Raw genomic sequence first — 27,916 nt, forward strand, 5'->3', positions numbered from 1 at the left:
TCGGGATGTCTGTCTTCTTTGGGGGATGGACGGAGCCCGAACGATGTTAGGATGGAAGGACAGAGCAGGGCTGGCCTTGGGGACCCGGGGCAGGACACCCACATCCGAGCAGACCAGCCTGGAAAGGGTGCCGCGTCCCAGCTGCTCCCTGGAGAGGCTCCCCCGAGCCTGTGAAAACCAGGAGACGGGTGCGGCTGCGCGGGTCCGGCTCAGTCTGAGGAGGACCCCGCACCGGGCTAGTCACACACACACACACACACACACGCAGGCCGCACCCAAGTGGGCGAGGACAGTAACTGTGTCCTGACAGCAGTGCCACACTCAGCCCCCATGCCGTTCCACAGACATTAGACTCGGCACGGAGGCGGATAGCGGGGAGCCACCCAGCGGTCAGGGTTGGGGAGAGGCCCTGTGGAGAGGGGGACGGACCTCCGCCTGGACAGAGTCTCACAACCCACACGGGCAGAACTGACCAGAAATCTCTCGGGCCTGGGTTTTAAGCCCACTGCTCACAAGATAGGGTCCATTTCATCTCTCTGAGGGGGATGGGTGGTGACCACAGACTACAGACCGATGAACCAGGAAGACAGACAGACGGACACACACACACACACACACACCCCACTTTGTCAGGATGAGCCTGATTGAAGCCCAGGGTTACCTACTCAGAGGGGCTGGTGTTCCCAGAGTCACCTGTCCTGATCCCGGCGCAGGGCCCTCAGAAGACATCCCATAAGGGGTGATGGCAGACCTCCAGAGCCCCCAGGCCGCGGGCCTGTCTTCCTGGTCCGCATCAGCTTTATTTACTTATGTCAATGCCGAGAGACCTGGTCAGCTCCAAAGGCCATGCCCTTGCCATCTGGGAAGGCCAGGCCCACTAGCCACTCTGGGAGAGCCGTTGTCCCATCACAGAGGCCTGTCCTGTGTTGTCCTAACCTGGAAAGCAGCCTGGGGTTGAGGGGTGGGGGGCAGACAGCCGACTGGATACCAAAGACTGTACCCCGTGGAGAAAGGCAATGCTACCCCGGGAGCCCTCAAGGAGGTGGCCATTACAATAAGGGAAGGGGGTCCCCTGGTCACCGGGGGCAGCGTCGGTCTCCACTGACTTAAGGCCGGTGGTCAGAGGGCTGCTGAGATTCCAGCGGCCCCGGAACCAGCTCTGAGTGCCTGGTGGCTATGGGAGGCCTGTCACCCATGGTCAGACGGGCCCCCTGCCCACAGAGCTCATCTCGAGCTGGAGCTCGGCGGCAGGAGTCCTGGTTCGGGGGGCCCAGACGGGGCCACGTGGGAGCTGTGACCCACCCAACCCCGAGCTTCCTGTCCTCACTGTCCTCCCGTCACCACTGACACAGTGGCCTTCCCTCCAGGCGCGGCAGCTGCCAACAGCCTAACACTGTGCTTGCTTCGAACTGACAGGATCGCAGCTGTTGTCAAAACGACGAGGGCCACAGCCGGGGAGACTGGGCACAAACCCCCACCTTATGCTCTGAATAAAAAGCTTTTTGCTTGACCTCAGTGGCTGGAGTCTCCTGTCTTCAGCAGGAGATACCCAGCTGGACCCTTGGGCGGCGGAGCCCTTCCTCTTAGTCACCTCAAGGGGACCTCTGAGAAAGTCTCTCTCCTCCAATCCCCGCACCGGAGACAAGTGATCCCACACAGGGAGGAGCTGTGGATGGAGAGTTACTCACCCAACTTCTTTGGGTTATCCCTCCAGGGGGTGATTTCTAGCAGAAGGAAAACTCACCTTTCAGGCAATGAACATTTATTGAACACCTACTGTATGCCAGGGCGCTGGGCACTGGGAGCAAGAGGGTCAGGCATTGAGGGGTTTTGACTTTAGAAAACAGGCCATCGCCCCCAAATGTCATGCACGTTACACACCGAATAACTCCCCTTCAACCCAGGCCTCTGCCAGGGTGGGTCTGGCTGGGGTTATTGCCTTTGAGAAGAGCCCATCCCCCAACCCCCAACCCCCACCCTCGGCATCCTGAGTAGGGCCCAAGGAAGAAGGCCCACCTGTCAAGAGAGGCCCTTGACCTGGGAAGTTCAGAGGGCCGATGGCTCCCCCAGGGCCCACGTGTTCCCCAGCACGATACCAGAAGAAGCTTGTTTGCAGAAAGAAAAAGCAATGACCCAGGGGACCAGGCAGTCCTTTTGAAGCAGTCGGGAGTTTAATTAAAAGCATATCGATCACTGGAGCAAGCCTCTGGAGGGCAGAGCAAGAAGGAGCAGCTTCGGTTCACAAAGCAGGGCTTTCAGTGGATGTGAGGAGGAACCTCCCCCCGGAAGGCAACAGACCCCTGCTCAAGGGAGTGGGGAGCTGCAGGCTTGGGGTCTCCCTCCCCTGCGCCTGCCCAGGACTGCCGCGCATGGGAAGCTGACCCTCCCGGGCTGGGCCGGCCTTTACCCTGGGGCAGCCTGCGTCCCTGCCAGAGTGTCTCCAGGCCAGGGGACACCTCTTGGGGTGGGGGTGGGGATTTCCTATGCTGCCTCCGGGTCCTGTGCCCATAGGGGCCACCAGCGCTGGTGACATGAGGTGGTGGGCAAGGTAGGAGGCTTCAAGTGGGGCCCTGGGGGGTGTCGTCATTGCTCCAAAGCTCAGGAAAGGGCACCCTTATTTGAAATGCTCCTGGGGCGCCTGGGTGGTTCAGTGGGTTAAGCCTCTGCCTTTGGCTCAGGTCATGATCTCAGGGTCCTGGGATCGGACCTACTTGTGATCTCTCTGTCAAAAAAATAAATAAATAAAATCTTTTAAAATATTTTATTTATTTATTTGACAGACAGAGATCACAAGTAGGCAGAGAGGCAGGCAGAGAGAGAGAGAGAGAGAGGAGGAAGCAGGCTCCCCACCAAACAGAGAGCCCAATGCGGGACTTGATCCCAGGACCCTGAGATCATGACCTGAGCCAAAGGCAGAGGCTTAACCCACTAAGCCACCCAGGTGCCCCAATAAATAAAATATTTATAAGAAATAAAAATAAAAATAAAATAAAATAAAGTACTCCTCCTCCTGGGCTGGTCCATGTCAAAATCCCCTTGGCTGACCTGATCTGTCTGTGCCCTGGTGCGGAGGCTCCAGGGTCTCAAAAGCAGCTTCATGCCTGGGGAGCAGTGCATGGGGAGGACAGAGGGGTGCTGGGGTGCATGGTACTCGCTTGGCCCTGAGAGGGCTGCAGCGGAGGAGACGGGACAGAAGCAGCAGATCCAGCAAATTCATAAAACAGGCCGAGGGCCCCGTCCCCGGCGGCTCCCAGGTGAGCCCTTCCTGCAAAGGGAGGCAGTGGCTCTAACCTGAGTGCTCATGCTCCTCAGGGCGAGGGCGCCAGCCCAGGACTCTGCATTCACACGCGCCCGCAGCTGATACAGGAGCAGAGGGCCACGGGGCCACGTTTTGACAAATACTGAATTTCAGGAGCAGGGGACACCTGCCTGCCTGCAGCTCCCCGACCCTGAAAGGCTGGGGAGTCCCCAGAGTGGAACCTTGGGGCTGGGGTGGGGGGGTCTGGAGACTGGGCTTGTGCTAGAAAATTCCTGGGCAAGGGAGGCAGGCGGCGAGGGCCGTACCATATAGGGTCTCTGCCATCTCTTGCAGCTGGATGTCCACTGCGAGGTTCTTCCTATGTCACATTCTGAATCGCAGAGGGTCTCACTGCGTGTGTGGTGCCCCGCGCTATTGGCACAGAAACGATGCCAGGCAAGGTGAGCAGCAACCGGGGTCTCCCCATCCACAGGTGCTGGCCATGCCCTTCTGGGAGCCCCCAGACCCAATTCCGGGGGAGTACACCGTACTTGTCCTGCACGTTCATCTGACAGACATCGGGGGGTGGCGACCGTGTCCACCCACAGGGGAACAGAATGTTGGTGGCACAGCCCAGCCTGGCCACCCCCCCAGGACCCCACCCCACCCCCAGAGCATTGCAGAACACACGGGGTCCACGGCCTGTCTGGATGGGCTCCCAGAAGCCAGTGCACGTACCCACGGTGTGACCTGGGACGGATGCCCACCTGTCTGTGCCTCAGTTTCCACCTCTGTGAACCAGTAATCTTTAAAACACCTCCCTCCCTCTGGGCTTGTTTCACAGATGACATGTTGATGCCTGTTGGGGCATCTTCTGTTTTGAAATTAGCTGGAAGTGACCTCCCTCTCTCTCACCCTCCAACAAGCCCCAGCTGGACAGTCCTTCCACTTTACCAAAGCCAGAGAAAGGGCAAAGCCATTAAGTTCCTCTTTTAAAGCATTTATGACAGTGCTTGACACATAGTAAGGGCTAGGTAAGTCATGAGAAAATAAGTAAGCAATCTTGGAACCACATGCCTCCTCTGCTGGCCCGCGCACAAATGTTCTTTGCAAACTTCATCAGGCCTGGTGAAAAGCCCAGTCACACTCCCTCCTGCTTCCCGAATATCAAAGCTCTTGGTTTGTTAAATTGGGGTTTGGCAATAGGCCACAACTTCCGAAGCCTGTTCTAGAGGTTGCTGGGTTTTAAAGATTATTTATTTATTTATTTATTTATTTATTTATTTATTTTTTATCTGACAGGGATCACAAGTAGGCAGAGAGGCAGGCAGAGAGTGAGAGGGGGAAGCAGGCGTGATCCCAGGCTCCCTGCTGAGCAGAGAGCACGATGAGCTCCCAGGACCCTGAGGCGAAGGCAGAGGCTTTAACCCACTGAGCCTCCCAGGTGCCCCAGTTGCTGGGGTTGAATTTACAAAGGAGCCTCAAAAGAGAGTGCGGCCTGGGCCTCTAGCGACCTCTCAGGTGGCGTGGCTGGACGGCGGTTTGCACCCCTCCAACCAGAAAGAGCAAAGGCTGGTGCGCCTGGGCGGCTCAGTTGGTTAGCCGTCTGCCTTCCGCTCGGGGCATGATCCCAGGGTGCTGGGATCGAGTCCCACATCGGGCTCCTGGCTCCGCGTGGAGTCTGCTTCTCCCTCTCCCTCTGCTCCTCCCGCTTGCTCGTGCTCTCTGTGCCCATCTCAAGAATAATAATAACCAAAATCTTAAAAAAAGAAAAGAAAGAAAGAAAGGAGGAAAGTCCATCCCCACAGCCTGGAGTGGCCAGAAGGAAGGTCTGGCTGACACCATCATAACCCCGCCCCCCACACCCCAGGCTGTAGGTGTCCTCCTGTCCCGCCTCGTGGCACCGTTCATGCTTGTGCCTTCGGGACCCATGCTGACTTGAGAGCAATTGGGGGGAGGGAAGGCGGACAGACGCTGAGCCTCAAGGAAACCTGCAAAAATCCTAATGGGCAATTCTAGGTCCTAGGGAACAAAGCAAATCCCTCTTCAGGTGTGCTGGGCAGCCTCTCACATGGGCTCCTGGGATGGCCGCCTCCTGCCTTGCGGAACCCCCTCTCCTAGAGTGTGGGCTGTGCCTGGTGACTCATTTCCAGAAAAGAAAGCAGGAAAAGTGCTGCGATGTCACTTCTGAGATTAGGTTCCAAGGCGCCTGTGACCTCCGCCCTGAGTGACGCCTCGGCCAACCCTGCCAGCTCTCAGAGCCCCTTTTTAATTATTTTTTAATTTTTAAGGTTTTATTTATTTGAAAGAGAGAGTATGGTTGGGGCGTCAGAGGGAGAGGGAGAAGCAGACTCCCTGCAGAGTGGGAAACCCGACACGGGGCTTGCTCCCAGGACCTGGGGATCATGACCTGAGCCAAAGGCAGACCCTTTAACCGACTGAGCCACCCAGGTGCCCCTTGGAGGCCCTTTTTAAAACCATTGGTTCGGGGTGCCTGACCAGCTCAGTTGGTAGAGCATGAGACTTGATCTCGGGGTTGTGAGTTCAAGCCCACTTTGGGTATGGAGATCACTTAAAATCTTAAAAAAAAAAAAATTCATTCGGCTCTATCATGACCTCCGGGGACTCCCTGTTGCTCCTAGAATCAGATCCACCCCCTTCCTATTGCCCGCCTAGGGCCCTCCGTGGGCATCTCCAGCCTGCCCACCCTCCCCCGACCTCCCAGCAACGACCAGGTCTCTGGTCCTCAGAGGACACCATTGGGTGGCTGGCGTCCCCTCCCTGGGGGCCTTTGCACTCGCTGCGTTCCCTGCCAGGACCCCTGCTCTCAGGTCTGCCTGGGCTGGGGCGGGGCAGGGGAGTGGCTCCAGAGAAGCCTTCCCCGCCCCGGCTGATTCAGCCCCACCTGATTCGGTCCCACCTGGGGACCCTCGGGCTTTGGTCGCTTCAGCGCATGAGTCCTTTTCTGAAATTGTCTTGTACTCTTGTTGGCTTGCGGGTCCCACTCCCTCTGTTAGAACAGGCAAGTGGAGGAAAGCTGGGACCTGTCCCCAGAGCCCGGGGGGTTCCCAGGATGCAGTAGACAGACAGCAGGTGTTTGCTGAGTGAGTGATACAAGGTTACATAGTAGGTGCTCAGTAAATATTTACGGGCGGAATGCACTGTAACCGGACACCGTACAGCCCCTGAAGTCAGGAGCAGTGATGTCCTGGGTCTCTGGGCTGAGCAGGTGGCCCCCGGCACGGCACACAGCAGGTGCTTGCTTCATCGTGGCCACAGGGAAGGGCGATGCTTCCAACTGTAATCTCCACCTGCACGTTGCAGGAGACCCTATGCCTCCCTCCTAGAAGGAGCGAAATGAGTTCTCTCCCAGGCAGGGGCAAAATGTATCCTCTTATATAGATCTGTTTTGTTTCTATGGTTTCCCATAGAAAGAAGGGAAGATGCCTTTCAAAACCAACCAGCCAGCCAGCCAACCAACCAAACTCTGCTCCTATTAAACTGTTCATCTCGGGGTGCCTGGGTGTCTCAGTGGGTTAAGCCGCTGCCTTTGGCTTGGGTCATGATCTCAGGGTCCTCGGGAGGGAGCCTGCTTCCTCCTCTCTCTCTCTGCCTGCCTCTCTGCCTACTTGTGATCTCTCTCTGTCAAATATATAAATAAAATCTTAAAAAATAAAATTAAAAAAAAAACTGTTCATCTCAGCCAATCTGATGCGGGGGGAGGCTCTCTCGTTACTGTTTTGATGTTATTTCATGACAACCCCTATTACAAGTAAGACTGAGTATCTTACCACTGACCACTCTCGGCTACAGAATACTGCCCACTCACCGTCTGGGATGTGGGTCATTTTCTTTGGACCCACAGGAGCGCCTTTTTTTTTTTTTCCTTTTTTTAAATTTCTTTGATAGACAGTGAGGGAGAGCATGAGAGGGGAGAAGGTTGGAGGGAGAAGCAGACGCCCCATGGAGCTGGGAGCCGGATGCAGGACTCCATCTCAGGACTCCAGAATCGTGACCTGAGCCGAAGGCAATGGCTTAACCAATTGAGCCACCCGGGCGCCCCATAGGAGCTCTTTTTAGGCTTCAGAGTAGCTTCTGTTTATTCATTACCTCCCCGCTCCGAGTTCTGCTACACATTTTTTTAACTTTTCTGCAGTTGGTTTCTCTATCTTCCCCTTTGTTTCTAGGTTTCCAGTTTCCTGGGAAACATCTTCCCTCCAAGATGGTTCTTCACACTGCCTTTGTTTTCTTCTCTGCTTTACAGTTTCATCTTTGGCCTTTCTGGAATTTATCGTGGACAGCGGCATGAGGTAGCGAACCAGGCTTACTTCTCTCTAAAAGCCAACAGGTGGTCTCAGCGTGGCGAATGGCACGATCTCCCTTGTATGACCCTTTAACCACACCTCCCACGATTGCCTGGGTCCCTGAAATGTCCTGATGTCCTGGAGGCGTTTCGAGAATAAATGCAGGGCGGCTCATGGGACCACAGTGTAGGCAGCGTGACCACACGGAGGCACCGCAGGCAGGTGGTGATGTTACCTGGGTGAGCCCAGCAGCACCAACCCGCTGCCACCAGCACCCCAGCACTGGTGGGACATCTGCTGGAGACAAGTGTTTTGTTTTGTTTTGTTTTTAAAGATCTTATTTTATTTTATTTTTTTAAAGTTTTTAAGATCTTATTTATTTATTTGACAGAGAGATCACAAGTAAGCAGAGAGACAGGCAGAGAGAGAGGAGGAAGCAGGCTCCCCGGTGAACAGAGAGCCCCACCCGGGTCTCAATCCCAGGACCCTGAGATTATGACCTGGGCCAAAGGCAGAGGCTTACTTAACCCACTGAGCCTCCCAGGCACCCTGGAAACAAGTTCATTATCCAAGAGATGTTTGCAAGGATTTTCAGCCTCTGTAAGGCCTGTCTGTGTCTTCTCTCCTGGCTGTGCTCTTAATTTGCATTTCCCTATCTCTAGTGAGATTGAAGCTTTTCAAATGTTTATTACCTGTTCTCGGTTTCCCCAGAAGCTTGGGTGACCCAGGCAGTTAAGTACCTGATTTCCCGTTTTCACTCAGGTCCTGATCTCAGGAAGGAGAGGTCAAGCCCCGCATCCGGCTCCAGGCCCAACGCAGAGGCTGCTTAAGACTCTCTCTGTCCCTCCCCTCTCTGCATGCTGTCGCTCTCTAAAAATAAATCTTTTTTTTTTTTTTTTTTTTTTTTAGTGTTCAGCTGTTCAAGCTTCCTCTTCTGTGAATGATCAACTCATGCACTTTGCCCAATTTTCTTTTTGAGGTGTATTGTCTTTTCTTCATGATTTGAAATGTAAGGAACTTTGAGAAAAGAACTTCTACGGGCCCCTCCGACCACATCCAGCCACCTTACCTGGTGCTCTGCCCTCAGACGTAAGTCCTGACCTCTGCGAGACGAGAGTGAGATGTCGGCACGCCTTGCTCAAGTGAGACGTTGAGTGTGCACCGGACCCCAGCTCAGGTCTTCCTTTTACTTTCAGTCTCCCCACTGATAGTTCACTGCCCCTTTTGTCCCCATCTTCTCTGCCACCTACTGACATAAAATTTAGGGGCCCCTGGGTGGCTCAGTGGGTTAAAGCCTCTGCCTTCAGCTCAGGTCATGATCTTAGGGTCCTGGGATCAAGCCCCGCATGAGGCTCTCTGCTCAAGCAGGGAGATTTCATAGGAAATCTCATTGAAAGTGACTTCACCGCTGGCTGTCTCCAATCCCTCTTCCTGCTGTTGGGCTGGCAGAAAGAAAGGGCTACTTAAGATGGCCAAAGTCCCCACCACAAAGCCTGAGCTCGGACAGGAGAACAAGACCCAAGCAGGAATCTGAAAACCCTCCCGCCCCGGGCTCCCGTGGACCAATGGGACCCTGACAAGCAGGAATCTGAGACCCCCGCCCCAGGCTCCAGTGGACCAATGGGACCCCGATGAGCAGGCGAAATATCCAAATAAGGGAAACTTGCCAAAAGACCCCTGAACTCCCCTCGAGGCCCCTTAAAAGCCCCCTTCTCCCTGCCTTGGGCACGACTTCCGCCACTCTGCTTTACAGAGTCCAGGAACCTCGCCCGAGGGTGCCCACCTCCTCCTGAAGCAACTGTCCTGGCTCCCCTTCTCCTGAGCCCTGAAACTTCGCCGGAGAGTGTTTTTAATAAATCTTGCCTTGCACCCACTTTGCCTGGTGTTGTGTTTTATCTCGCCGGAAAAACTATACCTGCCATTCCCTCTTTTCTCAGTTTGGTTTGGTTTTCAATTGAAATTGAATTCAATTCCAATTTCAATTCAAATACAATTAAGACATAAAATTTAGGGGCACCTGGGTGGCTCAGTGGGTTAAAGCCTCTGCCTTCAGCTCAGGTCATGATCTCAGGGTCCTGGGATCGAGCCCCGCATTGGGCTCTCTGCTCAGCAGGGAGCCTGCTTCCTTCTCTCTCTGCCTGCCTCTCTGCCTATTTGTGATCTCTGTCTGTCAAATAAATAAATAAAATCTTTTTTTTTTTTAAAGTAAATGACCTCAGTGGGTTAAGCCTCTGCCTTCGACTCCGGTCATGATCTCAGGGTCCTGGGATCGAGCCCCGCATCGGGCTCTCTGCTCAGCGGGGAGCCTGCTTCCCCCTCTCTCTCTCTGCCTACTTGTGATCTCTTTCTCTCTCTTTGAAAAAAAAATAAACAAACAAATAAATAAATAAAATAAAGTAAATGACAATTCAGTGGTGTTAAAAACACTATGTCGTGCAACAGTCCCTACTTATCCATCTCCAGAACGTTTTTGCCCCAAACTGGAACTCTGTCTCCATTGAACACTAACTCCCTATTCCTCTCCTCTCTGTCCCAGAGCAACCCCCTTCCTACTCTCTGTCTCTGTGAATTTGCCTCTCCTTGGCCTCTCATGTAAGTGGGATCAGACACTATTTGTCACTTGGTGTCTGACTTATTTAGCTTAACAAACTTTACAAGGTTCATCTCTACAGCCCGTGTGTTAGACCTTCATTCCTTTTTATAGCTGAACAGCCTATTGTATGTATATTACCACATTGTTTATCCAGAATGTTTCCACCTTCTGGTCATTGTAATTAACATATTATGAACACAAGTATTTGTGTGAGTCTCTGCTTTCAATTCTTTTTGTGCATCTGCCAAACTATCCCCCACCATGGTACCATTTTACATTCCCACCAGCAATGCACAAGGGATCCACATTCTCCACTCTCACCAAGACTTGTCATCTTTTGTGGTTTGTTTTGTTCTGATGATAGCCTTCCTAATCGGCATGAGACGCTATCTCATTGTGGTTTAGATTGGCATTTTCATGGTGACTAGCGACTTGGTCATACACAGATGGCCAAGAAACCCCTTCCATGGGCTTCTTGGCTATCTATGTATCTTCTTTGGAGAAATGTGTGTTCATGTCCTTTGCCTGCTTTGAAGTTGAATTTTTTTGTTGTTGTAAAAGTTCTTTATATATTCTGGATATTAATCCTTTTTCAGATCTATAATTTGCAAAATATCTCACATTCTGTAGGTTATGTGTTCACTCTTCTTTTTTTTTTTTCAAGAGTGGATTTTATTATTTTTTTTTTCAAAGGTTCTATTTATTTGACAGAGAGAGAGATCACAAGTAGGCAGAGAGGCAGGCAGAGAGAGAAGGGGAAACAGGTTCCATGCTGAGCAGAGAGCCCAATACGGGGCTCGATCCCAGGACCCTGAGATCATGACCTGAGCTGAAGACCGATGCTTAACCCATTGAGCCACCCAGGCGCCCCTGTAGTCATTCTCTTGATGGTGTCCTGTGATGTACAAAAATTCTCAATTTTGATGAGGTCTAATTTATTTCTCTTTTGTGCTGCCTGTGCCTTAGGTGTCAAAAAAAATCATTGCCAAACCCAATGTCATGAAGCTTTTCCTGGGTTTTCTTCTAAGAGCTCGTAGTTTTAGTTCTTATAATTTTAGGTCTTCAAGGGATGCCTGGGTGGCTCAGTCACTGAAGCCACTGCCTTTGGCTCAGGTCATGATCCCAGGGTCCTGGGATCAAGTCCTGAATTGGGCTCCCTGCTCAGTGCGGAGCCTGCTTCTCCCTCTGCCTCTGCCTGCCACTCTGCCTGCTTGTCCTCTCTCTCTGACAAATAAATAAATAAACCTTAATTTTAGGTCTTCCATTCATTTTGAGTTCCATTTTCTATATGATCAAAGGGTCCAACTTCATTCTTTTTTTTTTTTTTTTTAAAGATTTTATTTATTTATTTGACAGAGAGAAATCACAAGTAGGCAGAGAGGCAGGCAGAGAGAGAGAGAGGAGGAAGCAGGCTCCCTGCTGAGCAGAGAGCCCGATGCGGGACTCGATCCCAGGACCCTGAGATCATGACCTGAGCCAAAGGCAGCGGCTTAACCACTGAGCCACCCAGGCGCCCCCAACTTCATTCTTTTGCATACAGATATCCAGTTTCTCCAGCACCAGCTGCCAAAAGACTGCCCTTTCCCACTGAAGGGTCTCGATGCTCTTCTCAAGGGGCTTGGGTTCTCGACTCCGTACCCCTGGTTCATGTCTAGATGTTGGTACTATACCGTTTTCATTATGTAGCTTTGCAGTAAGGTTTGGAATCAGGGTGGGTAAGTCCTCAGGGTGGGTAAGTCCTCAGACACTGTTTTTCTTTCTCAAGATTGTTTTGGCTATTCAGGGGCCCCTTAAGGACGCCTATGACTCTTAGGATGGGCTTTCCTATTCCTGCAAAAAAAAAAAAAAAAAACAAACAAGCACGGAGGCGGGATTGGACACGCTAGACTCGAGAACTGTTGAGATACAAGTGTGGGGGGTAACTCAAGCGTGGTGAGCGGGGGTGTGAGGGCTGGAGAGGTGCACTAAGGCCGGATCCCACTCACTAGGAGCCACAGGACGGTTTTTGGAAGCTCATCTGTCAGCTGTCCGATGAGTCCTAGAGGGCCAAGCAGGGCTGAGGAGGGCCTACAGGGCCTCCCCTGGGCGGAGAGGAGGGGCAGCCTGGACATGTCCCTTGTCCCTCCCCCTCCCCCACTGCCTCCTGGCCACCAAGTCCCTCCCCCTGCAGGGAGTGTCTGAAACGGACATGGAGGCAGGCAGCCTTGGAGAGAGCTGCGAGGGCCCTGGGACATCCCGGGGAAGCCTCCCCACCCCACACAAAGAACTTGAAGCTCCACACGAGGGAACAAGTGAAGGACCCCAGGTCAGAACTATAGTATAGCCTATAAGTTTTAACCTTCTTTTTATAACCAGCTTATGCTAACTAAGAAACTGTGGCCAGCTGACCATAGATAAGGGAGTCGGCAAGCAGCATAACAGGATAACGAATAGCAAAAATCTGTGTTTACCCCAGCTGTGTCTGGCTTCTGTATAATAATGCTTCTAATGCTTTGCTAAGAAATGAAAAATTGCTTAAACCCTCGTTCGCTGTGTAATCAAATAAAGTTATACCCTTCCCCTGTTAAGAATTTCCCCTACTACTAAGTAAAATTGATAAGGGTTGCCTCCCGTACCAAGGCCGGAGACGTGCGGTTCAGCACGTATACAGATAAAGGTTAGAAACGTGCAATTCAACACGTACCCTCTACTGTACACTACCTGAACGGTGACTGGCCAGAATGTATGGTTGGTTTTAAAGGATTGGCTACCTATGTGTAGGCCTTCCTGTAATGCTTTGAAATTACTGGCTAGAAAAGTGAGGGCTCTGATGTAATGGACTGTAAAATTCTATATTAAGGGACTCCCGAAACAGATCGGGGCTCTCAGACACTGACCCATCCCTCGCGGATTTCATGGTCAAGTGTCCCTGGGAGTCCGAGCATGCCCGAATAAAATCCTCTTGCTTATTGCATCCAGTGGTCTGCGAGTGTGTCCTTGGGTGCGGGTCCTCTAGGGTCTTTCACAAGGAGCATACAGACCATTTGGGACTAGGAATTACACTCACACTGCGTCAGATACGATAAAGTCACAGGGATCCGAGAAAAACAATCAAAGGGCAGAGAGGGTTACAGGGAGAATGAGGAGGCAAGAGCAGCCTCTGAGCCGGCTTCCTTTCCCACCAAGTAAAACAAAACTAGGTCCCCAAAGTGAGGTCAGGCCTTCCTCTTGGCGCACCAAGAAAACGGGCAGATGCTGCTGAAACTGAAGAGCGCTATCCAGCCTGGGTGGCATCAGGAAGGGACTATGTGCTCGAGCTCGAGCTGGGCGGGCAGCTGAGCCCCAGGGTCCAGGGGGCGAGGGCAGCTCCCAACTCCAATGGCTGAGGCTCACCCAGGTTGCTTCCTCTTATTCCAAAATATCAGGAAAAGAAAGAAAAGGGGAGGGCGCATAGGAAAGCATTAAGATTCCACACCGGCTACTTTTCACTTACAAACCAAAAGATTTATTAATCCAGCTTCCCTTCCCTCGCTGAACTGCAGAAGCATGACGCAGGTACCCCGGTCCAGCCGCGTGGAGGTGTCGGAAAGCTCCCCCAGAACGCACCCCAGTGTCACCTGCCGGCCCTCCGTCCGGCCACAGGATTGCAATTACAGCGCGGTCTCGAGGCCCAACACCCCGCAGACCGACCCCGGGGTCTCCAGCGTCTGCCACGGGGCACTGGGGTGGGGGTCAGGGTTGTGAGCATTGAAAGCACCACCCATGTGTATCGAGAAGGCTTCAGGCCGAACACGCGTGCGCCTGTCCTTCCCCTTCCAGAAGCTGCGGCGGGCCACCCTCGAGCCTGCTGGGTCAGGGGCCCATTTCCCTCAGGAACATCTCCACCTGGCCAATGGTCAGAAGGCCCGGGAGGTGGTCCCCACATGCCATCCCGCACCCGGGCCGCTGTGCTGTCTCTCTGGCGGGTTCCCCCGGCACCTGCTGTTACTGCTGCTTGCGTTCGGCGGTGGCCTTCCCACTGGGGGGCAGCTTCCTGTGGATCAGGCTGAGTCCGCAGAGGATGAGGAACACGCCTCCCCACCACAAGACCTCCTGGCACTCTCCATACAACACAAAACCTAGGAAGGCCTGTGAGACAGAGACCGCGGTGAGGTCACGGCCACATGTGCCCGCAGGACTTGACCGTGGTGAGTAGGCACCGCCTCACTCCCCCTGGGGCCGAATGCCCTCCTGGGGCAGGAGGAAAGGTCTGGAGCTGGAAGTCGGGGGCTTGAGCCCAGCTGTCACCTTTCACAAGTCACTATTCATGGTTGGCTCACCCGCGGGGGCAGGGGAGGGTGCCCTCCTCCCAGCCCCGGCCCCCGAGCCAAGTGCACAAGAAAGACCAGCAAGAGGCCAGCCGCTAAGGCCCAGCACAGAGCTGGCGCCGGGTGTTTGCTGATCTAAACTGGCTGATCCTCCCTCCCTCAACGGCAGGACCGATGGGGCTCAGACCCACCTGGCTGACCTCAGGCTATCAGAGGAAAGAGCATCCGCCCTCCCCATCTCATGCTCAAGTTCACAGAGCCCTATGCATCCGTTTGCCCAGAGGCGGCCGAGACTTGAGAATGAGGGCTGCAGCCTGGAAGGGCCGCACGCCGGGAGGCCTTTTTAAAAAGTTAGACTTCGTACCCAGCTAGCTGGAGAATTCGGCCAGGGTTTGAGATGGGAGGAGCAGCCATCAGGGGTCAAGCCACCGCCCAAACTCAAGTTGGCTCCTGTCTAGGAGGGCGGGAGTTCCCCCAACTTCCCCGGAACCCAGCTTTGGGACAGGGGGACTGCACCCCCAAGGCTACTCACCGAGCTGAGGATGTTTGAAAATGTCACCGTGACGGACGCAATGGCCGAAGACATGGAGAAACTGAGGCCCCGGCTAAAGAACGTCCACATCAGAGAATTGGTGGTCGCCATCATGATGACGCCTAAGATGCAGAAGGCCATGTTCACCTGCGGGATAAAGTGTCACTGCGGCCACGCCCAGCCACAGCGGACCTTCGGCCCCCCTCACAGCACTCCCAGGGGCCTGATTATGCGCAGCTGGGCCCTGCTGAGATCCTGCCATGGCCAGGGTAGGTGGTCCTCAGAGCTTTCCTGCACAGCACTCCACCTAACGCTGGGCTCAGCGCACCCATTTTATAGCTGAAATAAACTGAGACTTACCTGGCCGTCTTGCCAGCCAGGTGCCCTGGGGCAGAGCAAAAAGCTAATCGGTAACCAGTACTTTGTTTTGAACACAAGTCCCTTGCTGGTGTTGGGGACTGGAGCAGAGGGCAAGTAGTTATTAGTCCATATATAGTGAGAGCAAATCGGGGGGCAGAGTCCTCACTTCCCGGCATCAGATAAAGCATGAATTCACCATGCCCCCCACCCCCACCCCGTGCAGGCTACAGGACACTCAGGCCAGTCCTTCTGGGCATTCGGGAGCTTTCACTCTGGGCCAGGCCCTGTGGCCAGTGTCTTAAGTGCATTCTCATTTATTCCTTAACTTCGCTTTACAGATAAGGAACCTAAGGCATTAGTAACTTGCCTCAAGTGCCTCTAGCCCGTGGAAGCCTCCAGGATTGAAAACCAGGCAGTGGCTCCATGCTCTTAACCAGGACACAGCCCTGCTCAGGGAAAACCCCCGCTACTCAACTAGCGATCCCAGACATCACTTTGAGTCCTTGCAGCCTTTTTTAAAGGTGAGAACCTGGAAAGGAAAGGATCTTAAGCCTCCTGCACAAAGAACATGCAGACCCCTTGCTTGGTTTTCGATTAGAAAACAGGGGCGCCTGCGTGGCTCAGTGGGTTAAGCCTCTGCCTTCGGCTTGGGTTGTACTCTCGGAGTCCTGGAATCGAGCCCCACATTGGGCTCGCTGCTCAGCGGGAAGCCTGCTTCTCCCTCTCTCTTTGCCTGCCTCTCTATTTGTGATCTCGGTCAAATGAATGGATAAAATATAAAAAAACAAAAAAAAACAAAACCTGCTTGCAGACAGAGCTGCCTCCTCTGGGGTGCTCATCTAAATATCATACTATTGTTTCTTTCTTTTTAAAAATGATTTTATTTTTGAGTAATCTCTACACCCAACGTGGGACTCAAACTCACAACCCCAAGACCAAGCAGTGCATGCTCTACTGACTGAGCCACCCAGGTGACCCTCATACTCTTATTTCTTGTACCAGTTTTCTAGCTGTTGACTCTATTAGTGTCTTAAGGAAAGGATGTCTTGGGGTGCCTGAGTGGCTCAGTCCGTTCAGTGTCTGCCTTCAGCTCTGGTAGTGATCCCGGGGTTCTGGGATCAGGCCCTGCAAGGCATCAGGCTTTCTGCTCAGCAGGGAGCCTGCTTCCCCCTCTCCCTCTCTCCGATGCTCTGCCTACTTGTGATCTCTCTCTGTGTGTCAAGTAAATAAAATCTTTAAAAAAAAAAAAAAAAAGGAAAGCGTGTGCCTGCAGAATTTTCACAAAAGCCTCGTATGCACTAGGGCAACCTGCTGAGGTAGTTATTGAGACCTGGAGCACAACGAAACAGACTAGGAAACCTCATCCTAGTCCAGGTACTCATCCCTTTTGGGCCTCCGGAATTATACCCAACAGGACACTAACCTCAAGCATGGTGGTTCTGCCCTAAACAGGCTGGCTGGCATGGGCCAGTCTGTCCACTGTCCAGGTCAGGACCTAACCGTGGGGCGCTGGGGCAGAGAAACCCCTCCAGCAGCAGACACTGGCCTACCACTCAGGATGGGAGGGGCAGACGTGGGGAGGCAGTTTAGGGGTTCTCAGGAAAGCGGTAGGTTGAGGAAGGTGGTGTCCAGAATGCTCCTCTGTCCTCTCTTATGCCTACGTATCCCAAACTCCCAGTTTTCCTGGCAGCGGGGTATACCGGTCAAAACACTTGTTAAGGGATGCCAGGGTGGCTCAGTTGGTTGGGCGGCTGCCTTCAGCTCAGGTCATGATCCCAGCGTCCTGGGATCGAGTCCCACATCTGGCTCCTTGCTCGGCGGGGAGCCTGCTTCTCCCTCTGCCTCTAGCCTGCCACTCTGTCTGCCTGTGCTTGCGCGCTCTCTCTCTTTCTCTAACAAATCAATAAAAAATCTTAAAAAAAAAAAACAAAAACTTGTTAATTACGGAGCAAAGAGATGGGCAACGGGCTTCTCACCTAAGAGTCACATGGAGAGAAATGTTCAGGCACAAGGGACTTAAAGTGAGAGGCAGAGAGTGGATGTAGGAACGCGAACTAGTCCAGTCGGAGGACAGACTGCAGGTCCCTGGTAGGGAAGAGGCTCAGGGCTCTTACCGCCTACACTGGACGAGGATTTGACGGGTTTGGAATGCAGGGATGCTCTCCCTCCCCCCAGCTGACTGCAGCGGGCGAACAGACCTGCTGGCGTGAGGCTTCGCCCTGCGCCCCCAACCCCAATCCAACCCCCTCCCCGGAGCCTCGCAGGCCCTGCAGCGCCCCTCCTCCGCCCGCGCCCACCCGCCCGCCGGCCGCAGAGGCGCCCCGGGCTCGACCTCGCTGCCGAAGGCCAGCTTGGCGGAGGCGGCGGCCAGGGCCCCGAACGCGCCGGCGCACAGGCAGTTGAACACTCCCCAGAAGCGGCGCCGCATCGCGCCGGCCTGGAGGTGAGGGGGGAATTCCGCGGGGGCGTCGGGGTAGGCGGTCGGGCACACGGCGCCGCCGGGGGACTGCGGCCCCTCGGCCATGGTGCCCGCCGCCACCTCTCCCCGCGCCCGCCACCAGCGGGACCGAACGCGCGCCGCGATTGGGCGGCGGCCTCACGTGACGCGGCGCCCACGTGAGCAGGGAGCCAAATTCCGGGCGCGGCGAGGGCCTCGGAGGGGCGGGGCCGAGCCCCGGGGGCCTCCGTGCGGCGGTCGTTGGCCTCCGTAGGTTGACCCGGGAGCTGTCCGTGGCTGCGGTCGGAAGCCGCTGTGGTTGCTGCTGTAGAACAACACTCCGGGCCCCGGCAGTGTCAGTCTTTGCCACTGGGTGTGGGCCAGCATCCGCTTTCCCCAGGAATTGGTTAAAAGTGCGGAGTCCCGGGCCCGCCCAAGACCCGTTGATCGGAATGTGCATTTCAACAAGAGCCCCAGGGGATTCACCGGCACCTTCCGGTTCGGGAGACGCAAAGTGGAAAGACGCCTCGACAGAGGGCGCTGGAGACCTCGGCACTCGGCGGGGAGGCGGGTCCGGGGAGGGCCTCTGACAAATCAGAAGGCCCAGATGGATGCGCAATCCTCGGAGGATTTAAAAAAGAGAGTAAATCGCCCATAACCTCTCCGCTCAGATAACTGGGGCTGACCTGATTTCCCATTTCCTGTGCACTTAAATGTTTAAAATGTTTGTGTGTAAAAAGTAGTACATGGCTTTCGAAGAGAAATGTTGGAGCGTATCAAGGACTACTTCCTCTCTCCAGGGAGATCATTATTAGAGTACTTAATGTCTAGGCATAGTTTTATATACAGCACACGTTAAAAAATAGTTTATGTAATCTGTATGGGCTTTTTTGTTTAGCATGATTTCACAGTGAACTGTTGAGCATTTTTTTTTCCCCATTCAGGAAGTTTTCGTGAGAAGTCCTTCGCCACTCTCTCTCACGGGGTGGTTTTGCGGCTCAAGTTAAAGCCTGGATAGCCCTGATAACTGCAGTTTATAGGTTGAATTGTGTCCCCCCGAAAAGATACGTTTCAAGGACTTATATCAGTACCGCAAGCTACGAGAAAGGCAATGAACAGACACTCCCTGGAGCCCTCGGAGAGAATAGCCTTGCCAACACCACCTTGGTTCTGGACTTCTGGCCTCCAGAAGCGATGAGAGAATGTTTGTTTTTAGCCTCCCAGTTTCTGGTCATTTGCTCCAGCAGCGCCTAGAGACCCCCATAGGTGGGTAAGACCCGAGCCTCTTCAGTACCAGCTTCAGTATTCCAACCTTCTCCCACCTCCAGAGTGATCGCAGTTTCTCTTTTCCACCTTATGCTGAATTTTATTCTTTTTATTAAGAATTTTATTTTTAAGTAATCTCTACCCCCAACATGGGGCTTGAACTCATAAACCTGAGCCCAAGAGTCCCATGCTCCACCGTCAAGCCCACCAGGTGCCCCCTACACTGATTTTTAGATCCTTTTTTTGTTTGTTTCTGGCTCTTAGGGATTAACTGATACTCTTTGGGAATTCAACTGTGCGTTAATTTTTAAAATTGTTTTTCCTCAGCTTTAGGGAGGTATAAATGACAACCCATAAAATGAAGCCATTTTGAAGTTTAATTTTTAGCTACATGTGTGCAATCATCACAAGCCAGCGCATTTCCACCACATCGAAAACGTTCCCATCGTGCCCATCCAGTCAGTCGCCCCCATCCCCAGCCACAAGCTCCTCTCTCTATGATCTGCCCTTCCTGGACATTTCATATAGATGGAATCACTCAGTATGTGGTCTTTGGGGTCTGGCACCTTTCACTTTTTTCTCTTTGTTGAGCTTCATCCATTTTGCCTCTTTTTACTGCTGAGCGTAGAAGTCTATTTTATAAAGAATGCTCAGTATCATTAGGCCTTAGGAGAATGTCAGCGATGGGCCAAGAGCAAGCACCCGGATGGCCCCAGTAAAACATCTGGCGGAACAGGAGCTGAGGAGGATGCGGAGAAACTGAGCCCCCTACTGGTGGGAGTGCGCGGTGCAAGCAAACAGGGCCTCTGCAGAGGGAAGCCAAGGTCTTTTTTTTTTTTTTTTTTTTTTTTTAAAGATTTTATTTATTTATTTGACAGAGAGAGATCACAAGTAGGCAGAGAGGCAGGCAGAGAGAGAGAGGAGGAAGCAGGCTCCCTGCTGAGCAGAGAGCCCGATGCGGGACTCGATCCCAGGACCCTGAGATCATGACCTGAGCCGAAGGCAGCGGCTTAACCCACTGAGCCACCCAGGTGCCCTTTTTTTTTTTTTTTTTTAAACATTTTATTTATTTATTTGACAGACAGAGATCACAAGCAGGCAGAGAGAGAGGAGGAAGCAGGCTCCCTGCTGAGCAGAGAGCCCGATGTGGGGCTCGATCCCAGAACCCTGGGATCATGACCGGAGCCGAAGGCAGAGGCTTTAACCCACTGAGCCACCCAGGCGCCCCAGCCAGGGTCTTAAATAAAAATTAGACAAGCTGAACCAGCAATTCCACTCCTGGCTATCTGTCTGCTCAAGCCACAGGAAACGCAGGTCCCCAGCAAGACGGGTACACAAATATTTACAGCAGCGTTATTCATAAGAGCTCCAAATTGCCAACAAGCTCAAATCTCAGTAAACGCGGCATCTCCGCACAACAGGGTATGATTCGCAATGAAAAGGAATGAAGTGATGACACACTAGGAGTTACTTGAGGGCAGGAGGGTTTGTTTGCTGTGTTCGCGGATGACCAGGGCAGGTAATAGGTACTCATTAAGTCCATGGTGAATGGACATGTCTTTAATCTGGCGCTCCCAAGTGAGAATAAAGCACTTCATTAAATGGTTAATTTTTAAGAGATTTTATTACATTTTGAAAAATGCCCATATTTACAGTCATAAAAAAATGCTCAGGAGAATACTTAAAAAGTTAAGAATACAAAAATAATCTATATTAACAAATTTGCCTATCCTATATGCTACGCTACAGGATTAACATCATGGCAAGTTTTGAAGTCACCACATACCATTAGAGCTTCCACTACAAGACTCGAAGATTCTGGTGAGTATATCTAAGGAAAAAATAACCTGGCCAACAACCACTGTAAATCTTAACTATGGCTTTTTATTTTAAAATGGCAAAAGGTTTCCCCAGTATTTACAGTTGATTGAAAGCTTTGAAATGGGATGGTAACTTTGAAACAGCAGACTGCCGACTGCCATACGGTGAGGACGGATGCAGAACACGCATCGGAAACTTGAAGGTCAGCCCCCAAAGCCACATACTCATTTAGTAATTACACTTCTTGGTTCAGCTGTTAAATGCGCTGGGGTAGGGCTTACTTTTGCAAGAGGAAAGTCTCCAGAAAGGTGATGCCTAGGTAGGTAGTTGCCCAAGATCCTTAAGATTCATTCCTTTTCTTTTCTTTTAAAAACACATTTTCAGCACGCAACTTTTCTGTCTCCTAAGAAGTAAATTTAAAAAAAAAAAGGAAAAAAGAAAAGAAAAAAAATTAAGACTCAAATGCTTACAGGAAGTTATTCTTCGCATTCATTAAGCTTATATTAAAAATTAAGACTACAGCTTTCAATTTGTAAACTACTTATAACATTACACAAGAACCTGATTATGTAGCAGTCTGACAATGGACTGAATTAGGCTTGGAATAATGACTATTTTTTTTTTTTAATTCAGTAAATTCCCCGAAGGAAGCATAAATGCGATTTGATGAGGACACAACTCTAGTGAAACAATCATTCTAAGACCAGGCTGAGTGTCTTTCAGGCCTGTCAGAGCTTACCTCAGCGAGCCGGACGTTCTCCTTCTTCAGCCGCACCACGTACTGAATCTTCTGATGCAGGTTTTGGTGACCGACCAACTTCCCGTTCTCCTCAGCAAGACACTCCACCTGCTTCCTTAACATTTCCATCTCCTGCAGGCAAATCAATCCAGGGAGGGGGAAAATGAGCTGCTCTTAATTCTGCTTTTACAATCACATTGTTTCCGGCCTCCCCAGAGCACAGGGCGCCAGGGGGCCCAGGTTCCCGGCTCTCCCGGTCAGTGATCCCTGCGCGCGCCCAAGCGACTCAACCACGGACGCCCCCTCCCGGGCATGCCCCGAGCATAGGAAAACGAGCAACACACAAATGCACCTGGAATATTCTCTCCTTTTCCTCATACAGCTCTTCCAGCTTTGACCTCAGTTGCTCCTTCTCTTGGAACGCTTTAGATTCCAAAGTCCGGGTTCGCTCGACTTCCTCAGCCATTCTAAGGCAGTCCATCTCTTTGTTCAGGAGAGTACTCTGGACTTCTTCTAGGCTGTAACAACAAACAGCGGTTTGTGGGATTCCAAAGGCAAATAACTGCAACAGTATTCAAATGAGAGAGGTTTCATGCAAGCCCAGAATTTTGATTTGAAAGCGTCACAAATATTCAGCCCTCCCCTAGTGACGGCATGGGGAGATAACAAGGGATGCAGATAGGCTTTTTTGGGTTATCTTACCCAAGACTTTCATTTTGGAAAACTCTTCAAACCATTTTCTTTCTTTCTTTCTTCTTCTTCTTCTTTTTTTTTTTTTTTTAAAGATTTTATTTATTTATTTGACAGAAAGAGATCACAATTAGGCAGAGGCAGGCAGAGAGAGAGAGGAGGAAGCAGGCTCCCTGCCGAGCAGAGAGTCCAATGCGGGGCTTGATCCCAGGACCCTGGGATCATGACCTTGAACTGAAGACAGAGGCTTTAACCCACTGAGCCACCCAGGCACGGCAAACCATTTTCTAAATCATAAAAATTTTAAATGGAAACTTCTAGATCTGGCCCCTTTGGAGCAAATGTAATTTAAGTATTATTACAGTATGCATGGTTTATTCAATGTCCCATATCTTAATTCTTTTGGATTTAAAAAAAACTGATTCTCAACCATAGGGCACCATTCATTTCTTCAAGGATGTGCTATTCAGAATTCAGACACTATACAACTATCAACTAAAAAGAAAAACAAGGAACAAAGTTACCATGGAATTACATAGGACTGCACTGCTTTAGGGTGCCTGGGTGGCAGGTTAAGCATCTGTCTTCGGCTCGGGCCATGATCTCAGGGTCCTGGGATCAAGGCCTGCGTCGGGCTCTCTGCTTGGCAGGGAGCCTACATCTCCCTCTCTCTGCCTGCCTCTCTGCCAAGAGGCCACAAGCAAGCAAAGCAGAAGAATGGGAAGGGTATGGGTCCCTGATGGCATTACTCAGTCAATGCACCTCCAGACCTCTTGTGATACGAAATTAAGCATCTCCTGCCTATACCTGTTAGCGTGGAATTCAGTTCCTTGTAGCTTTTTAAGCATCCTCACATACACAAACAGATAATTTTTTAAAAGCTTTTACTTATTTATTTGACAGAGAGAGATCACAAGTAGGCAGAGATACAGGTCGAGAGAGAGAGAGAGAGAGAGAGAGGAGGAAGCAGGCTCCCTGCCAAGCAAAGAGCCCGATGTGGGACTCCATCCCAGGACTCTGAGCCGAAGGCAGAGGCTTAACCCACTGAGCCACCCAGGCACCCACAAATAGATAACATTATTGTGAGAATCACTGCTGTAGGTTGAGACTGATAAAACTGGGTGTGCCACTTTCTTTTTTTTTTTTTATAACTTATATTTTTTTTAAAGATTTATTTATTTATTTGACAGAGAGAGATTACAAGTAGGCAGAAAGGCAGGCAGAGAGAAAGAGGAGGAAGCAGGCTCCCTGCTGAGCAGAGAGCCTGACGCGGGGCTCGATCCCAGGACCCTGAGATCATGACCTGAGCCGAAGGCAGCAGCTTAACCCACTGAGCCACCCAGGCGCCCCGGGTGTGCCACTTTCTACTGTGTGCTTTCCTTGCCCACAGAGTGAGGTCCTGTATCTTCTAGGGACAGTGTGTCACTGGAGACTCTTGGTTCCTAGATTATGAAATAAATTACATGCCAACTGAGCTTTTATTCTTTTTGCGAGAATGTCTAAAATAGCTATTATTTCTGAAAGAGCTGCAATTCTACAAACTGCACAGCGGGATTCTCAGAGATCCTGTAAGTGAGCCGTGTTTCCACCCTAGCTCTACAATGATTGAGCGCTTGGGAGCCAGTCCCTGAACTGCTCATACGTACAGCAAAGCATGGAATGAGTTCTGTTCCACAATACCCTCTGATGCTATAAAGCCAATAACTGGGTAACAAATCTTTACACAAAATGGGTGGTCTTTGTCAGTTGATCGCTAGAAAGAATTTGTGACTGGGGCGCCTGGGTGGCTCAGTGAGTTGAGCATCTGCCTCTGGCTCAGGTCATGATCCAGGGTCCTGGGATCGAACTACACATGGGGCTCCCTGCTCGGTGGGAGGCCTGCTTCTCCCTCTGTCTGCTGTTCCCCTTATAACGCTCTCTCTGTGTCAAATAAATAAAATCTGAAAATTATCTGATGACAGATAATCATGTAATTTTTGACATGCTAACTTGAATGGAGTTCAAATAGTTGCATGACAGGACTCAACAAAATTCCAGTTGCTGCCATTTACTTACTATGTGAATGCGATTTCTCAGCACTTACAGCTATAAAAACAGAAAGTAGGAACAGAGGGGATCCTGAATGCTGTCTCATTCCAGAATTAAGTATAACAGAATGAGTAACTAAAGCTAAAATGCACTGGGAGATGAATTTCCATTTAAATATTACTACATATCATAATTTATAAAAAGTTTTAATAAATAAAGGACACCACGATTAATAATAATTGAAATGAAAACTCAATCCAGAAGAAAATACAGCACTAGAGCCAGCTATACAAATACAAATTAATTTCACAACACAAGAAACTTTAACAAATGACTTCCCATTTATATATATATATTTGCTGCCTAGTGATATGGTAGGGTAATCAACAAAAAATTTGCCCAAAAATGTATTAATTAGGACAATTAATAAATTAGGATATAATTCTGTGTAGGTATGAAGCGGAAATTCAATTTGAAAGGACAAAGGAACAATGTACGATTTTTGATTTAGGAATTTGTTCCTGTATCATTAAAGTAGAAAGTAGCAGGTCAGTTGGATAGAAAGTAGCAGGTCAGTTGGATACTTTGAAGAGAACACTACCGGAGCTTTATTTCTATGGCCAGTTCAAGGAGAGGCTCTCTACAGGACAATGGCTGGAACAAAACTGGAGAGGTGTCCGAAGTGGAATCTGAACCCACACCTTTGTTGCAGAGACCAGAAGGCCGGACCATGAGAAGCAGGAACTGGAGTCTATGACTAAGACCATTTGGCCACCCTGACACCAAGAACTTTATTCCTACATGGTACTATTTTCAGTATGTGAGAACTTCTACCCTTTGCTTCGATTTAAAGTTTCAGTGAGAAATTTTAGACATAAAGTCGACTCCAAAAAATGTGCAGAAGGGTACATGGTGTTTCAAAATTCTCTTAGGAGGTTTGGGGTGCTTGGGTGGCTCAATTGTTGGGCATCTGCCTTCGGCTCAGGTCATGATCCTAGGGTCCTAGGATCAAGCCCTGCTTCGGGATCCCTGCTCAGCAGGAAGCCTGATTCCCTCTCCCCACGCTTGTGTTCTCACTCTCGCTGTCTCTCTCTGCCAAATCAATCAATGATCAATCAATCAATCATTCTTTTAGGAGGTTTAACAAGTGAAAATGTTTGAGGCCCTCTTCTCTGGATGAATATTCAGAATATATTCTCTTCCTAATGTTTTACCATTTTATTTGTTAATACCAACCAGTTTATATATTTTGAACTCAATAGGAAAGAGAGTGTATTTCCCTCATCTAAGAATGAGGTGAGTTTATAAGATTCCATAAATTCATATGAGAACTAGATGAAAAAATTAAAATCCTCTTTACAGAACACATAGGAAAGAGACCCAAGGTTTTAAATTGGAGGAAACCAGAAGAAGGAAAGGAGTTACTTACCTTGTGGATATAGTATTTCTTCCCTTAGAGGAAAAGAAATTAAAGACCTACAAGAACTTGAATTACAAAACTGTGAACTTACTCTGCTTTCATTTTCAGCATTTCTTCAACCAATTTATTCTGTAATAAGATAAAAAGAAAAAGATGGCTTTTTACCATTGCTAAGAAAAAAATTATAGTAAGCAGTCCACTCTCCCTCATAGTAATGAGATCACTTAACCCAATATCCTCTTCCACATCCCAATGGTGTACCCCTTCAAGGGGGTGCCTGTCTCTTAAGACTTCACGCACCACGCCCTCTGAGGCCTCCCATGGGCACCCTATACCTGCTTTTATTCTACATAGAAAACTCTGTGTGGGGATGCCGGCAGGAGGCTATTCGCTGAAACACGAAGACAAATTCACTCTTATTTCATCAACAAGGTCTCAATATTGATGGTAAATATCAAACTCAATAGTGAGAATATATCAGAGACAGAAATTTCAAGAGTAAAATGGTTTCTAGAATCTATAACCACAAATGCTAAGTAGAAAAGCATTTCTCAGACAAGAAACATTACATTAAAAAAAAAAAGAAGTCGTACTTTAGCAAGTCTTTCTTTGATCATTTCCTCTTGTTCATTCTTCAGCTGTTGATGATCTGGACAATTCTGTTCACTGCAGAGATGAGAAAGGGAGGCTGGGGAAGTGTGGTTAGGCATATCCAAGCATTACCTTCCTATCTGCTGTAGGCAGCAATGCCAAGTTACGCAATGCAAAGCTAACTCTGGTGATTAAGTCAAGTTAGCACAGGTCACACGTGTGACTGATATGTGGGAATGAAATAAGGCACCTCCCCGGAATTCAGGACGCCTCCCATACAAAACTGAGATGAGCAGAGCTGGGAAATGCAATCGAGGCCTGGTGGAAAGTAAAGCAGAAATGGAGCCAAGAGTGGTACCATATGAAGATCAAATGTGAGTGAAGGCAGCTGAGACAGGCGGTCCAGAAGCCTGGTGATCAGCTGGGAGGGGGCATCTCTGGGTGTGGGAAGGGTTCCTCAGGCCAGCCTTGCACATGGGAGCCCCAGCACCCCCTTTGCTGGGATTTCAGCATCCGATGGCAATTTTCTGATGGCGCTCTGGCATCCCGTGTATGCCGACACCAGGAAGGGGATTCCCTGGGCACTGGACATAGATCTTTTCATGGAAAAGGAATGTTCCTCTAAATAAAGGAAATTACATTCTGGACGTTGCATCAGTGTCATGTGAATCTGATTAATGGGAAGACCATCTGTGAGCTTGACCAGGGCAGGATCATACACTGAGTTTCTGCGGGCAGCCCCTGCACCAAGGGGACATCCCCCAGGAGAACCTGCCTGAACGCCACAGACTCCTCTAGAAATATCTCTCACTGATGAGCAAAAAATCGTTTCTTGAAGGAAAACAGAAGGTCCAGTAGTTTCTTTCACTTAATGAATCTGGCAGCCTAGATAGAAACGGTAATGAGACCTCAGTGAGGAAAATGCCTGAAACCATTAGAGAAGTGTTGTCTATGCTCTAACCCAAAAGTGGGTAAACTTTTTCCATCAAGAACCAGACAGAAAATATTCTGGACTTTGGGAGCCACGGGGGTCCCTGTCACAGCTATTCTGCTTGGCTGTCATAACACCAACACAGTAGCTAAATGAAAGCACGTGGCTCGGCTCTAGTAAGACCTTGTTGATCAGACAGACTGCGGGCCTGATCTGACCCCCGAGCCAGTTTCCCCCCCTCTGATCTTTCAGGAAGGAGGCTCTGTATGGCTCCTCAGAAGGGACACGTGGCTCTGTGAGCATTTTTAGTTGTGATTTTATAAATGAGCTAGAAACGTTCTATGTTCCGTGTTCAAACCAGCTCTTGACAAAAGACAGTGTACGAGTACAGGGCTGTTCTCTGCACAGGGGAGCGTGTGAGCAGCTCACACGGGAGCATGTGAACAGGTGAGCAGACCACAGACGGGCCACATCAGAATGGGCTAGAAGGGGCCGTGGCTACTAAACTGAGCATGTCCAGTGCCCCCGGACACCCGGAGAAACGTGTTCAGGAGCAGCCTGTCAGCACAGCCACCGCTACCATCCTCGAGCATCTGCTGTCTTAGTGAAGGCGCGGACAGTGTATCTTAGGGCTGCTTCTGGACGGGGAAAGGGAGCGCGTCTGCCCGAGACCACTGGCA

General features: G+C 50.7%; 2 protein-coding genes across 3 annotated transcripts in view; both read right to left on the bottom strand.

Moving 5' to 3' along the window:
* Nucleotides 1-13,596: 13,596 nt before the first annotated feature.
* Nucleotides 13,597-18,231, bottom strand: TMEM42 (transmembrane protein 42). The gene is made up of 3 exons (XM_004760831.3): nt 17,646-18,231; nt 14,954-15,100; nt 13,597-14,242 (listed from the first exon to the last, which is right to left on the bottom strand). The coding sequence occupies exons 1-3, from the start codon at nt 17,835-17,837 to the stop codon at nt 14,099-14,101; spliced, it is 483 nt and encodes a 160-aa protein (XP_004760888.1). The 5' UTR covers nt 17,838-18,231; the 3' UTR covers nt 13,597-14,098.
* A 2,390-nt stretch (nt 18,232-20,621) lies between these two features.
* KIF15 (kinesin family member 15) overlaps nt 20,622-27,916 on the bottom strand; it is a 71,205-nt gene continuing 63,910 nt past the window's right edge. For both annotated transcript variants that reach the window (XM_004760834.3, XM_013060703.2), the window contains 5 exons: nt 26,308-26,380; nt 25,806-25,843; nt 21,929-22,094; nt 21,577-21,708; nt 20,622-21,240 (listed from right to left, as the gene is read on the bottom strand). In XM_004760834.3, the coding sequence (XP_004760891.1) occupies nt 21,178-21,240; nt 21,577-21,708; nt 21,929-22,094; nt 25,806-25,843; nt 26,308-26,380 (472 nt within the window). In that variant the 3' untranslated portion in view covers nt 20,622-21,177. The remainder of the gene's footprint in view (nt 21,241-21,576; nt 21,709-21,928; nt 22,095-25,805; nt 25,844-26,307; nt 26,381-27,916) is intronic.

The sequence above is a fragment of the Mustela putorius genome, unplaced genomic scaffold (assembly GCF_011764305.1).
Source record: "Mustela putorius furo isolate JIRA1106 unplaced genomic scaffold, ASM1176430v1.1 tig00000095_pilon_pilon_pilon, whole genome shotgun sequence".
NCBI lineage: Eukaryota > Metazoa > Chordata > Mammalia > Carnivora > Mustelidae > Mustela > Mustela putorius.